The sequence below is a fragment of the Cucumis sativus genome, chromosome 3 (assembly GCF_000004075.3).
Source record: "Cucumis sativus cultivar 9930 chromosome 3, Cucumber_9930_V3, whole genome shotgun sequence".
Taxonomy (NCBI): domain Eukaryota; kingdom Viridiplantae; phylum Streptophyta; class Magnoliopsida; order Cucurbitales; family Cucurbitaceae; genus Cucumis; species Cucumis sativus.
Genome location: NC_026657.2, coordinates 12,186,030 through 12,200,352, shown reverse-complemented (window position 1 = coordinate 12,200,352; position 14,323 = coordinate 12,186,030). Strand labels below are relative to the sequence as shown.

At 31.2% G+C, this 14,323-nt stretch overlaps 1 protein-coding gene across 1 annotated transcript; it reads left to right on the top strand.

Moving 5' to 3' along the window:
• Positions 1-10,684: 10,684 nt before the first annotated feature.
• Positions 10,685-11,963, top strand: LOC101217454. The gene is made up of 2 exons (XM_004148112.3): positions 10,685-10,866; positions 11,034-11,963. The coding sequence occupies exons 1-2, from the start codon at positions 10,810-10,812 to the stop codon at positions 11,670-11,672; spliced, it is 696 nt and encodes a 231-aa protein (XP_004148160.1). The 5' UTR covers positions 10,685-10,809; the 3' UTR covers positions 11,673-11,963.
• Positions 11,964-14,323: the final 2,360 nt, after the last annotated feature.

Sequence of the window (14,323 nt, the reverse complement as noted above, 5' to 3'; positions counted from 1 at the left end):
GTGTTTAGTTTAACTTTTTTACGAGTTTAGTTTTGAGAATAGGTTTTGAAAATTAAATGAAAACAAATTATTTGAGAACTATTAAAACTATTATAAACAATTATTACACACAAAGTTTATATAAATGTGTATTTTCTCCTCTAAAAAGTGAAGGGGGTTAATCTGATCTTAAATTAGTTTAACACATAGTCATTTTAACTGTTTATTCAAATTGTTTTTACATAATTAAGTTTAAAATAAAATATTTGTTTACATTCTTTGAATATTGTAAACTAAAAATTAAAATCTATTATAAATATGTTAAATTAGATGTAATGTAGATGCTTATATATAGTACAGACAATGACAATTTTCAAATTCTAATCACCACATGCATCACTCTACATGTTACATGTATGTCTTATACTTACACATTATTAGGTTAGTGAAGTCATCTCTCTTATTTGTCATTTGCATATAAATAGAGAAATTTGGTGGATTTCTAGAGAGCATGTACATCCGTAACAATTCAAAGAAATCTGGAAGTGGGAGATAATTTTGGAGAAATTTCCTATTTCATGTTGTTTATTTCCTACTATTATTATACTTTTTGTTGTTTTAATTTGATGACCAAGCCAAATATGTTTAAAAAATAATTTAAACAAAATTTATTGGTAATAGTTATATAACATGTGCAATGTAGGTAGCTAAAATTCTATGGAGCATATGAATTTTCAATAACAAATAAATACACATTTTTTAAAGTTTATTAGAAAATGACTACACCAAAAATAAAAGGTTGGTTTTTTAAAATAGAATAATCAGGTAAAATATTTACTATCTCATTACAAATTTTTTAACCCATCATGTATAAGCCAAAAACATAGGGTGAAATACGGCCAAAAAAAAGCCTATGAAAACATAAATCACCCAAATTAATCACGATTTTTTTCTTTCCATACTCGGTGCACATAATGTTAGAAGTGAAGTCTCGAAGCTAATCTCGGTGTTTCATGGTTGAAATGAAGGACATAAAGCTTTAGAGATTGAGTTCTCAAACTAATCTCGATGTTTGTTCGGCTAGGATGGAATGCAGTGAAGTTAAGAAACCTAATATTGGGGCTAATCACAGTGTTTCTCAGTTGAGGTAAGGGGCATAAAGGTTTAGAGAGAGATTGAGTACTTAGGCTAATATTGGTGCTTGTCTAGCTGGGATGGAAGGTAGAGAAGCTAAGAAGCCTACTCTAGGGGCTAATCTTGGTGTTTTTCAATCGAGATGAAAGACATAAAGTTTTAAAAATTGAGTTCTCGAGCTAATTTCAGTGCTTGTTTGGTGGGGATGGAAGGCAGAGAAGTTAAGAAGCCTACTATAGGGGCTAATCTTGGTGTTTCCCATCCAAGATGAAAGATAGAAAGCTTCAAAAATTGAGTTCTCGAGCTAATTTTGATGCTTGTTCGATCGGGATGGAAGGTAGAGAAGTTAAGAAGTCTACTCCTAGGGATAATATTGGTGTTTTTCGATCAAGATGAAAACAAAAAAGTTTAGAGATTAAGTTATGGGGCTGATCTCAATGCTTGTCCGACCAGGACAGATGGAAGGCAAAGAAGTTAAGAAGCCTAATCATGGGGCTAATATGATGTTTTTCGAATGAGATGAAGGACAAAAAGCTTTAGAGATTGAGTTCTCAGGCAAATCATAGTGCTTCTCTGGCCAACATAGATGGAAGATGGAGAAGTTAAGAAGCCTACTCCCGAGGCTGATCTTGATGTTTTTCGATCGAGCTGAAGGACATAAAGCTTTAAAAATTGAGTTCACGGGCAAATCCCAGAGTTTGTCCGACTGAGATAGATGGAAGACAGATAAGTTAAAAAGCCTAGAACTCGGATCATCTCAGGGTTGGGTTCAGCTGAGATTTGAAACATGGAGTTTTTTTCTATTGGTTTCTATCAGTGATAAACATTAACAAAAATTTATCGGTTTTTATTAGTGAGACACCGATAAAAAGGTCTTCCAGCTGATAGAAACTTCACCAATCGATGAGATTCTTAATTTTTTAGATCTTTCCAACTGAACGTTTAAAAATAGGAGGTAAAGTTATAATGTCATCATTTACAACCCTCCAATTTGATCATCAAGTAGATATCATGTCACTAAAAAGATTAAACGAAGGAAGACGATGAAGTTGCCGAAAAAAATTAATGAAGAAGACAATTTCTCTCCGCGAATATTTGAGTATGTTAAAGGGTGTTTTTGAAATAATATAAAAGTAATATATGCCCTCCATTTTTATTTTTATTTTGTTATAAAATGTAAAATACTTTGTATTTTCTTCCATTTATGTAAATTTTACAATAAAATATATATTTATTTTACATATAACTAAGATTTAATTGAATATCGTATACATAAATATTGTCTTTAATAAATTTACTGTGTAGATTAAATATTTATACTATGACCAATCTAATATTAAATATTACTATTTTTTCTTATATATATATAGGGTTTGTAATTTAAATCTAACTTAATTTCACACAAACCATTTTAATAATATTTGAAAATATTAATAATTGAAATATAAAGAGAGAGAATGTGAGTATGAAAAAGTAAACATTGTAGTAATATATATGATTTGTAACTATAGTATTGTTGTCAATGGAAGATTAAATAGTTTGAAACGACCACTATTATAATGAGTTTAAATTAGTGGGCCATTACACTTCAATTACAATTTACTTTACCAATTTCAAGTAATATCTCATCAAATAGGAGAGTGTCACCTTAAAAGGAGATGATATTTGAACTGTAATTTCTACCGCTATTTTTTGAGAAATTAGAATTACAAACTTTTCTATCACTAACAAATTTATATGATAGTTGAAGTGTGCTCATTTATGTGTGAGTGTGTTTTTTGTATGTTAGTGGTGATTGCAACTTAGTCAAGTTTTTTTAATGCACGTTACGTGCCACAACATATGTCAAATAAATGTACATATTCATCTTTAGGGATGAACAACGTGATAAATTAATTTTTGTTACATAATTTAGGTGTTACGTATTTTGGAGGGAGAGACCCCCTCTCAAAATTTAAAGCTACAACAATATTACAACCATAAATTTTGAAAAACAATATATTCACGTCGTGTTTACACCCATTAAAAAGCAATTCATCAATGACAATCTAAAAGTGAGGGGCAATTGATTACCTTTGTTATTTTCATGGTTTATGTAACCACAATGAGATCTAGGGACATGCCTTTAAATTTGTAATAAAACATTGTAACGTGATTGAGGAATAAAATGTGTTCAATCAAATTGCAATTGAAAATCACATAGACTCATCACCTCAATGGTTGTTGTTATACAAACTATTTAACAACATGAAAGTTGTGAATTTTTCAAGTTTATTATTTTGATTGATACTATCATTACAGTTGAAAATACAACCAACATATTTGTAAGTAAACACAATAAAAAAACCAATTCAATTGTGCTATACCGACTTTCATTACAATTTCATAAATATGATGTAATGTAATGTTTACAATATTAATAATAATTATTATTATTATAATAAAAAAACAAGCACCATCCCACTTGCTTTTATTTTGTCATATTTAATATTCGTTGTTGAATAATATTAAAACGTTACTATTAAACTTTGATTAATTTTCGAGGCTATTATTTCCATATCTCACGCTATTTTGCTGCCGTGCACGTGGGCGTTGAATTATATTTCTCCTCTTCCTTTTCCAATTATAAAATAAATTTTAATAATTAAAGAAGAAACACCCATTCTGATTAATATTTCATGATTGAGCCACCGGAGAGATACGATTCGTTTCATATTTTGTTTCTTTGATTAAAATGATTGGTTTGATTCACAATTTTAAAAACATTTCAATATTTCAATATTATTATTTATTACAATTCATGATTTAAACAAATTAAATGAAAATAATTATTAGATATGACTATGGGATACATAAAATAATTGATCTAATCAATATGAACCACTCTAGCGTGTCTATGGGAATACTTTTATTTTCAAATTATGATAATTCTTTTTAACAATTTGCTTTACAAGTTTTGTAATGCTTGGGTTTGTGTATGTGAGTACATATAGACCTTATAAATCTTAATTTACTCACAACTATACTTATTTAGGCAGGCAGTAATAGAAACACATGTTCATTATAGGAATTTATTTGACTAGCATCTTTAAACCATTAATGACAAAGTTAATTGCAACATTTATTAACAGAGGGTGTAAATTTAGACATAGAGAGATCAGTGTCAACATGAATGTACTCGATCACAAAAGTCTTTCCCAGTTGAATTATTACTCTTTTTATTAAAAAAAAAAACAGTCACAACTGTTTTATAAAAACACCCAAGAAAAAATAACTAAAAATTGTTACAATTGCTAGGATTGGTTATTTGATTTTGTAAAAAAATTAATTCTACCTTACTTCCACCTCAAATTTATTGGGTTATTAATTATCTATCTTTTTTAATTTATGGTTTTAGAAAACAAAGCCAAATTTTATTAACTAAAAGAAAAAGTATTTTTAAACGTTGGTTTTGTTTTTTATTTTGACTAATAATTCAACTATTGTACTATAAAACATGCAACTTATTGTAAAAGGTTGAGAATCTTATATTAGAAAAACAAAAGAGATTCACACTAGCTCGTTATAAATATAGATGAACTACTCTTATCATTATCAATTAGTTTCAAGATGGAACCACATACCATCAAATATGATATCATAGCCCATAAAACCCAAAATAGACATTAATTTGGTCCAATAAAAAAAAATTGAGATCCAATCGTGATTGGTAAATTCAAGGAGGCACTCACTACAAGAAATAGGGTGTTCCCTGGTGCAACCCCATGTCAGCGAAAATCCTAAACAACATAGGTGAAGGTTACCCCAATGTCGACGTTGATGTCGACAGGTACGCCGGGATACTTTTCCTGACGCAGATAACGTCGACGACGGTGAAGTGTCCGTCGACGAACGTTGTCAACACGTCGCGGAAGGGCTTCCCAACGTGATGTATAACGATTGATTATGTTTCTATTCTTTCTACTTCCCAATATTTCAAAAAACAAATTCAATTTATAGATGATTTATAACAATTAATCCATCAAGAAACTAAAATTGGAAGTTCAATCAATCTCTAATTAAAGAGTCAAGAAAGAGATGAATCAAAAGAAACCCACTAAATTCTTCCATTTATTTATGTCCTTGTCAGATATGGTTGATGTTGATGATACGTTAGTCTATTTCCAAGCGATTAATCATTTTCTGATAATGAAATTGGACAGAGAAAGGGATGGAGACGAGCGATTCAGATAAGGGAAAGAGAGAAAGTACAAAGGAATGAGAGAGAATGAGCGATTTGGAGAAGGAAAACATGGAGAAAGTAGAGGGAAGGAGAGAGGGAGAGTGAGGGAGAGTGGGGAATAGTGACAGAGGAAAAAGAGGGGGATGAGGACACTTCCGACGGTGACGACGACGAAGACGAACAGACGACAGCATAGATCTCCTCCTCTTCCTCTCTCTTGATCGATTTTTCTTTTCCCTTCGTTCTGCAATCAGTTATGTGTTGAAGAGGAAAGAAATATAGTGGGCTTCATTCGACGTATTTGAAAACGTTGGAAAATGAATCTTTCCCCGATGTTGGGTAGACTAACGTTGCATAAAGTTTAAATAATGAATTCCTTATTTAAACATCTCCAACGTGCACCCTGCCACATGTCACAAAAAGGTGACCATTGTCACTTCAATGAGTCCACTTTCCTTGACGTGTGGCAGGGTGCACGTTAGAGAATGTTTAGATAATAATAATTATTTAACTTTCGGTGGTGTTAGTTTGTCCGACGTCAGAGAAAGTTTAAATGAAAAATCAATATTTAAACTTTCTCTAACGTCTATCTGCCACACGTCACGGAAAGGCGACCATTTTGTCACTTCAATACGTACATTTTCCTTGACCTGTGGCATGGTGTACATCGAAGAATGTTTAAATAATAATTATTATTAAACTTTATGCGACGTTAGTCTGCCCGATGTCGAAAAAAATTTAAATGAAAAATCAATATTTAAACTTTTTTTAATGTGTAGCAAATAGATGTCGGGAAAAGTTTAAACAATAATTATTATTTAACATTCTCTTAATGTGCACTCTGACACACATCACAGAAAGTGAAAATATTAAATTTAATTTTAAACTTTTCGCGGCGTTTGGTTCTTATACGTCGCGGAATGTCTTTTTGCTGATGCAAGCAATGTTGCATCGGCGAAAGGTGGTTAGTTGTTTCTGGCGTCAAAATTATTCCAATTTCTTGTACTGACCGGTCAACATTGAGAATATTTTTATGTGTGCAACCTATGACAATTTTTAATTGGACAACTAAAGATAAATTACACCTAAACTCTAGATAAGTACAAGTCAATCTATTTCCTAGATATAATGATGGTGTTTAGGATGTTTCGATAATCGATGCAACTTATAATCTACGTCAAAATAAGCATAGTTGAATCAACAAAACCATATTTTAATAGCTTTGAAATGTTTGATTGCATATATTGGAAGGAGAAGATAAGGTCAGATAATAATATGTTAATATGAAGTATTTAGTTTTACATATATACTTAAATCAAAATAATATAAAAGAAAAATAGATGGGAAATAGATGAATAGAAATGAACCAAAATAATGAAGCCTAGCTAAGGAAAATTGTGATAAAAGCTACCATAGGTTCCAATCTTTTCATAGATTAGCCATTACAAAACAAATATATTTTTTCGTCTATATACTATAGAATGTAGTGGTGGACAAATTCGTAGTACTACCTTGCTCTATGGTGTGTCACACAAAAATATATTAATATATTTATGAAGAAAATTTTATAGTGAAAATAAATAGAGTAGGATACTATTTCTTTCTCCTATCCATTTCTTTTTTCTTTTTGGATAAGAAGGAAAGTTGCAATAAATTCCATATGTGTGGGGGTTTATGAGACGATAGAGGGGCATGTCATATTCTAAAACTGAATTTGTGCAGACTATATATCCAAACAGAACAATCTTGAAAGACCCACATCTTGTTCATCTCTAACCCATATCTTCTCCCATTACCTATCACTTTCAAACTCCCATTTTCTTTCACAGATTCAAGGAATCCCCAGCACCCATATCCACTCCCAACTACAAAATTCAAATTAAACTTTAACACATTAATATATTTATATGGCCTTCTTTCTGCATATGCACCATCTTCCAAGCAAGCAGCTGTGGGGCATATAGAGTAATATGAGGTTGGGGCATTTTTGTAATTGAAGTAAGAGACAAGAAAACTGGAAAGTGTTTATATTATTATGGGCTTGCTTTGTTTGGACCATGTCTTTTCTATGGGTAGCAAACTGATCTGATCTAGATCTAATTGCTTCCCTTTCATGGGGACACAGATAAACGCTTATTTCCTTCATTTTCTATTCACTTTCTCCTTTCTTTCTTAACACCTCCACTCTAATCTGCCATTTCACCTTTCCTTGTATATTATTTTCAGTTTTTCTTCTCTCTCCTCCCTGCTTGCATTTGGTAAAATGGTTGTCTTTTTCACTAATGAATTCAAAAATTGACATTTCCATATATGTGTTATTTTAATCTAACATTAGAGAACATCTTTTTATCAGGTAAAAAGTGGAATATAGTCTATTTATGATAGTTTGTGTTTTTTTATTCTAATTATTTTAGTTTGTAACCATTAAAAAAAATAATAAAATATTAAATAGTAAATTGTAACAAATGTTTAATTTTTTGAAATAGTTTACTGCCGTTAAAAAAGATAATCATAGTTTTGCATAATTTTCTGTCCAAATCACTCCTAAAAGTTTAACCATGTGTGCATGTTACTTGATAACCAAAAGAAATAATTAAATAGTTTTGACTAGTCCATAGTTTTGAAGGGACTAGTCACTATGTACCTCCTACCCTCCCTAGTTAATTAATCTCTCTTTGGTACATTTGGTTGGAGAAAAATCCAGAGATTTTAATACTATTTATTCTCCTTGTCTACTATTGTATGTATGTCAACAAACTAGCAAAATCTCATGTATTTAGATAAGAGATTGCAAAAAAAATTAATTGAAATTATTTTGAAAGAATTATAAGAGAGTGGTTTTGATTCACACCTTCGTATTATAAATTCTCCATGGGATAGGTAATCCTATATTATAAACTTATAGGTGTACATGATTTCTAACGCATGTAGAGAGAGGAAAGTAGACCATTGATATGCTTACATGGTTAATTTTAAAGCTTAATTTTAACTACTAAAGCTCTCTCTATTGATATTGAAGTATACTACTTTTTTTTAATGAAATAGCAAAATTTTACTGATTTATAGAATTTGAATATATTTTACTGTACATATAATATATCAACATCTTTAGTAAAAGAAAAAACACACAATCATGGCATATGATTATTTGTCTTAATCACATAAGTTTGGTCTAAATTGGCTTTATTAAAGAATACATGATATCACCTATTTCCACTATATCATTATTAATAAAGGACCTAAGGTTACTATTAGCGCAATCTAAATTATATGGGGGATACATTTAACCAAATACAATATATATATATATATATATATAATTATATATATATATATATATATATATATATATATATATATATATAATCTGACATTTAATCCAGCTATATAAAAACCAATAATATACATAATAAAACTAAAAAATCAAGCATTAATATTAATGCATAATATGAGAATTATTCAATTATCATGATCATGTGCAAATATGTACTAATGTCGATCGTGACAACCCGTACAAACAGAGGACATCAATTTCGATAAATATTAGGACAAAGTTTTGCATTATTAATCTAACCTTAAAATATATATAGTTCAAACCTTTTTATCCTCAAGGTTTTACATATTTGAAAATTGACAAATTGGTTTTTCCTTACACTTAGCTTGCTGCCTCAGCTAACATGGGGGTGGGTCTAATTGTGCCTCCTAAAAATAATTGAAAAAATAACTTAATTGTCACAGTACATTTCCTAGCACAATAGTTTATTTTCAGTCTGAAATGAAAGTTCCTTTTGTCCCTTAATATCAAGACATTTACAGGTAACTAATCAATTTTTGGGGCATACTTTGTTTGTTCAAACTTAAATAATTTTACTAAGAATGATTATTCTTTTCTTTCTCTCTTTTTTCTCTTCAATGACTTCTCAAGTTGTTGCAAACGAAGCCTCCTAGCTACCTTAAACAATCATATTTCTAGGTAAGATCCCATTTCTATACATTTTTTTATTAAATATATTGTTTTATTTTATAATTTAAATAAATATCATGCATATTTTTTTATTTTTTATTGGTTCGACTTTTAATCATCCTAACCACACATGGAAAAATGATCTCATATAATCTCACAACACTACATAACAAAACAAAAGAAAAACTCAAAACTGATTCTATAAAGTTTAAACTGATCAGCTCAATATTTTACGTTGATTTTAATGTTAGCTTTAAAATGATATTGTATCTAATCAATACGTGATTTTAAATTGTCTTCATTATTATATAACTAACCTCGTATCTCATATCATGACACTTCAAAATCGTTAACACATATTACATCAAAATTGTTGTAGTAATTACAAATAGTACTGTCCAACCAAGTAAAAACCTAAGTTCAAGAAATTGTTGAGGACCCATACACATGATCTAGCTGAAAAGTCTTTTGACAAATATAATAATTTGGCAATTGGCATGATCAAATGATCCAATGAACAAATGATTCCAATGTGTATTATTGTTCAAATAATATGTGCACATATATTCCAAAATCTTTCTAATAAAGACCACGTTATTCCCACGCAGCAACCATGAAATTGCTTAGATATATCAATATATCACTCAAATGGGGTAAAAAAATGTACCACACATCTTGTATACAATGGATCTACACAATCTAGCTATTTCTAAAAAGAGAGGGGCCACAAATTATATTTGGAAATTAAAGAAAAGTTGAAAATATTATACATGAAAATAAATATTTGAGTGTATGTCATGCAATCTTATTTATAATATGGTCTCCATCCCAAGTATTCAATAACAAAGGTGTAGGTAGGGTTAAAATATTAATGGATATATCTATTAAATTCAAAGGTTAGATATTGATATTTAAATATTGATGGGTATTTCTAGCATCTTTTACCAATAATCATAAAAGACAATACATCATCTAATTTAATCTAACATGGAGTATTAATAATAACTATAAACATAACCTAGTTTTTAGAGTAAAAACGATATTAATTATTTATCTAAAATAAAATTTATAAGTTTTGTGATTTTAGAAATATGTGTCGTAACTATAAAATTGAAATCTCCATATCACCTACCTAACATCTACATTTTAATGCTAGCATTTTTAAAAAAGAAAAATGTATAGAGATGTGTGGTATCTAGATTGTAACCAAGTATATTATTCATTGTTAGATTAATGATTAATGAGTATTATTATTTTAACCATTTGCCAGATGGGTCTACATTTAAGAAAAAATAAAAAAGAATTGGGCAGAGTGGCATAAACAGTTGCCTTTAGTACCAATCTTCTTTGGATTCCTCTCCTCTATATAAACAAACCTTCACAAGATAATCTCTCAAAACAGAATATTTCCACAACCATTGCTGTTTTATTTCTTACAAATACTTCAATTTTAGGAAGATACAGAAACACAAAAGGTTGAGATTGTGAGAAGTTAAACAAAGTATACTCAATGGCTAGCTGGTCTGCTGAGAACGCCACTGAAGCCTTCCTCAACACCCTCAAAATGGTAACAACAAACATAAACTATAAACCAATCCACTTTTCCTTTTTCTTTTTCTTTTTCTTTTAAAAAAAGGTTTTTCTTTTCTTTTATACAATCGTTTCTTCCTGATTAAAATACATTCCCACTGGCTTCAGTACTCTTCTAACAATAGTTTTCGTCTTATTTTTCAGGGCCAAAAGGCAAACGAACCCGACGTAGGGGAGTTCATTTCAGCCATGGCGGCTGGAAACAACGCCCAGCTAATGGTGGTGGCATACGAAAGATCTGCCGATCACAAGATCCTCGCACTTGCCGCAGCTGCCGGGCAAACGGGCGGACGAGTGGTGTGCATAATTCAACGACAAGAAGATCTTCATGTATCACAAGCAATTCTTGGAATGGTATCACATGACCACGGAATAGAGTTCGTAGTGGGAGAAGCGGAGAAGCTAATAAAAACACAGTACACAGAGGTAGATTTTGTTCTAATGGACTGTAACTTGGGTTGCCACATGGCGGTGTTGGAGGCCGTTAGATCGAGAAGGAAGAACGACCAAGGCGCCACCCTGGTGGTGGGTTTCAATGCCATGAGCAAAAGATGTGAAGGAGGAGCCACCGGGTGGTCGGAGGGATCGACGACCCATCTTTTGCCGATCGGGATGGGGGTGATGGTGACGAAAGTTGGGGCAGAGGAGTCGAAAGCCGGGGAGGATGGAAGGAGGATGAGGAGGAGGAGGCAAAGTCAGTGGGTCGTGAAGGTGGATAAGTGCACTGGAGAAGAACATGTTTTTAGGGTTAGGCTTCCACAGGGGAAAGTCATTCAAGCTTGATTGTAACTTTTTTCCTGTTAGATCAAGGAAATTTCTCTCGCCTTCTGCCATAACCAAGGAGATCATGGAGATGGAGATGGAGATGGAGAAAGTTTTTTTTGTTTTTGAAGTATTAGGATTTATAAAGAGTAATATAAACCATCCTTCAAAATGTATATATAGGAACTAGGGGATAATTTATATTAGAAGTTTACTGATTTTTCTTTTAGTTTATTAGAAGTCAATTTGTATACTATGTTAAAATTCCATTATTTGATATCTATGAAGAATTTTAAGGTCTTCTGATGGTTTTTTTTTCTTCCTTTAGATACACTTGTGTATATGCATTTCACCATTATCATTCATATACCAGACGATTAAGGAGCAAAATTGAACTTAATCAGCTAAGCGGCAATCACTAACATGACCTTTCAACTTTCATCCTTGAGAAGTTCCATATCTCATCCCTACCAAATGTTTATATATATGGTCTAAAAATGAGTTGTACTAAAAAAACCCTATCAATTTTTGCGAATAATGTCAACAAGTGTTTGGAAGCAATTTGGTGCACTTATATAAACACTTGAAAAATTCTAGAAATTTTCTAGAACTCGTGTATACCAAAATTGCACCATAAAACTTCACCAACCACCTAGTTAATTTGTTGCTATTTAAACTATCAATTTTTTAAAAAGCTTAAGTTGTTTTTTCTAGAGAAAGATAACGTGAGTCAGCAGGTGCACCAGTACATTTTCACTAGGTAGACATCTCCTAAGCACCATCATCAGTCCGACTTCATTAAATAACAATGAGCCCAAACAACTAGAAAACATTTAAGTTTAAAACAATAGAACTGACCGAGTAATTTTTGAAAAGAGGAGAACGACTTGTCCAGAGACCAGTTGTAGCTTGAATGTCCTCCTACACAGAACCAACTAATTTTTCTTCCTTCTTGAAAATCTTTCTATTTCTTTGGTTCCATATATTCCAAAGGGTAGCAACCACCAAGTAACAACAAAAAGCTTAAGTTGTTAGAAGTAAAAATAAATCTAATGTAACTAATTATAACGTTGAAGGAGGTTTTAGTAGTTCCTTTTCTTTCTTCCTCACACTACGAGAATTTTTAGTCAGGAAAGATCTTAAAAATTGTTGGGAAAAAAAATTAGTGATCATTTTTTGCTTCAGACAGAGACCTAAAATTCATGTGGTGCCATTTCAAGTAATAGAGATGTATTTCTTTCAAAATATAATGAAATAGAGTCCTCCAAATACAAAAAAATGACACAAAAGTCCGAAGACATATAATGTTGTGGTGTTCCTACTTGTGAAGACATCTAATGCATCCATGAAGTTGATAACCATAAGGAGATATTTTCTTCAAAATATAATAAAAATTATTGAGTTTTAGTAGTTATTTATGAAAAACGACTTATCATATATATTTCCACGGTCTACCCTACTATTATTTAATAATATAGCTATAATCAAAATCATAATTATCTTATATTTTTCTATCCATTGAATTTTTTAATTTTTTAAGTTGAATATACAGTAGATATACAAGTATTTTAATTTTTTTCCATACAAAGCCAACTCAACAAAATTTAAAGGACGAACGACCTATAATGAATGAACGTTACTTAAGAATAAGGACACAATTCACGAAGGGAAGTGGTGAAGCCATAAAACACTCGACCACCCCGAAAAATCTAAATAAGCCAAAGTGTGCACTGTTTGATTTGAAATCAAGGCACATATTGAAAAGAAGTCAAATTTGAAAACAAAGTTGAATAGGCCTTCTAATATTTAGAATATACATGTCCACCTCCATGTGATCAATAGCCCTCAAAGCATCTGAACCATTGTCAAAAGAATCAGGTAAATTCACACACCTATTGACAAAGAAAGACCTAACCTTCATGTTAAACACAAACAATAGCAAATTCAGCACATACTTCCCTTAAACCCATGTAGCATAATCTTAAAAGTGGACATCGTGGTAGACCTAATAGTTCCACCAAAGCCAACTTTGAACTTCATTTGAAACACACTGCATCCACAATGACAATACTTAAAACATTATTCGAAAGATCATACAAAGGGACACCTTTTCCCAATAAGCAACTTATATTCTTTTGGCACTACACAAAACTCCGTCTCATAATCAACATTTCCAATCACTTTGCCCCGCATTAACCCAGATGTGGTCTTTTGAATTCATAATTCCACACACCATTGAAATAGCTTGGGAACAAACAAATAAAGCATAAGCCTACGATTCCTCTCTAGACATACAAGATGGGCACCACGATTTTACTGCAAGATTATATCTTCTAAGGGAATCTATAGTAGAAAAGGTAGTTGCAGCTAAAATGGCAATCTTATTTGAGATTTAATCTTCCATAGACAGATCCATTGACCTGTAACCTAGCTAGAGTCAGTTTGTAATCACTTTTAACCAAAATAATCACTTGGTTTGTTGAAATGTCAAACTCATCACTCCTCCCTATATTAGACTGGTTTAACAACATTTTAATCACATCCATAGTCATAAAAACCTCATATAACTTTTTAACTTTCCAATGATCCAATAGATCAGAGATAAACTTTAATTTGTATCTAGTGCAACTTCATGTCCTTCCAAGGAAACATAACCTTAAACGTCAAAGACT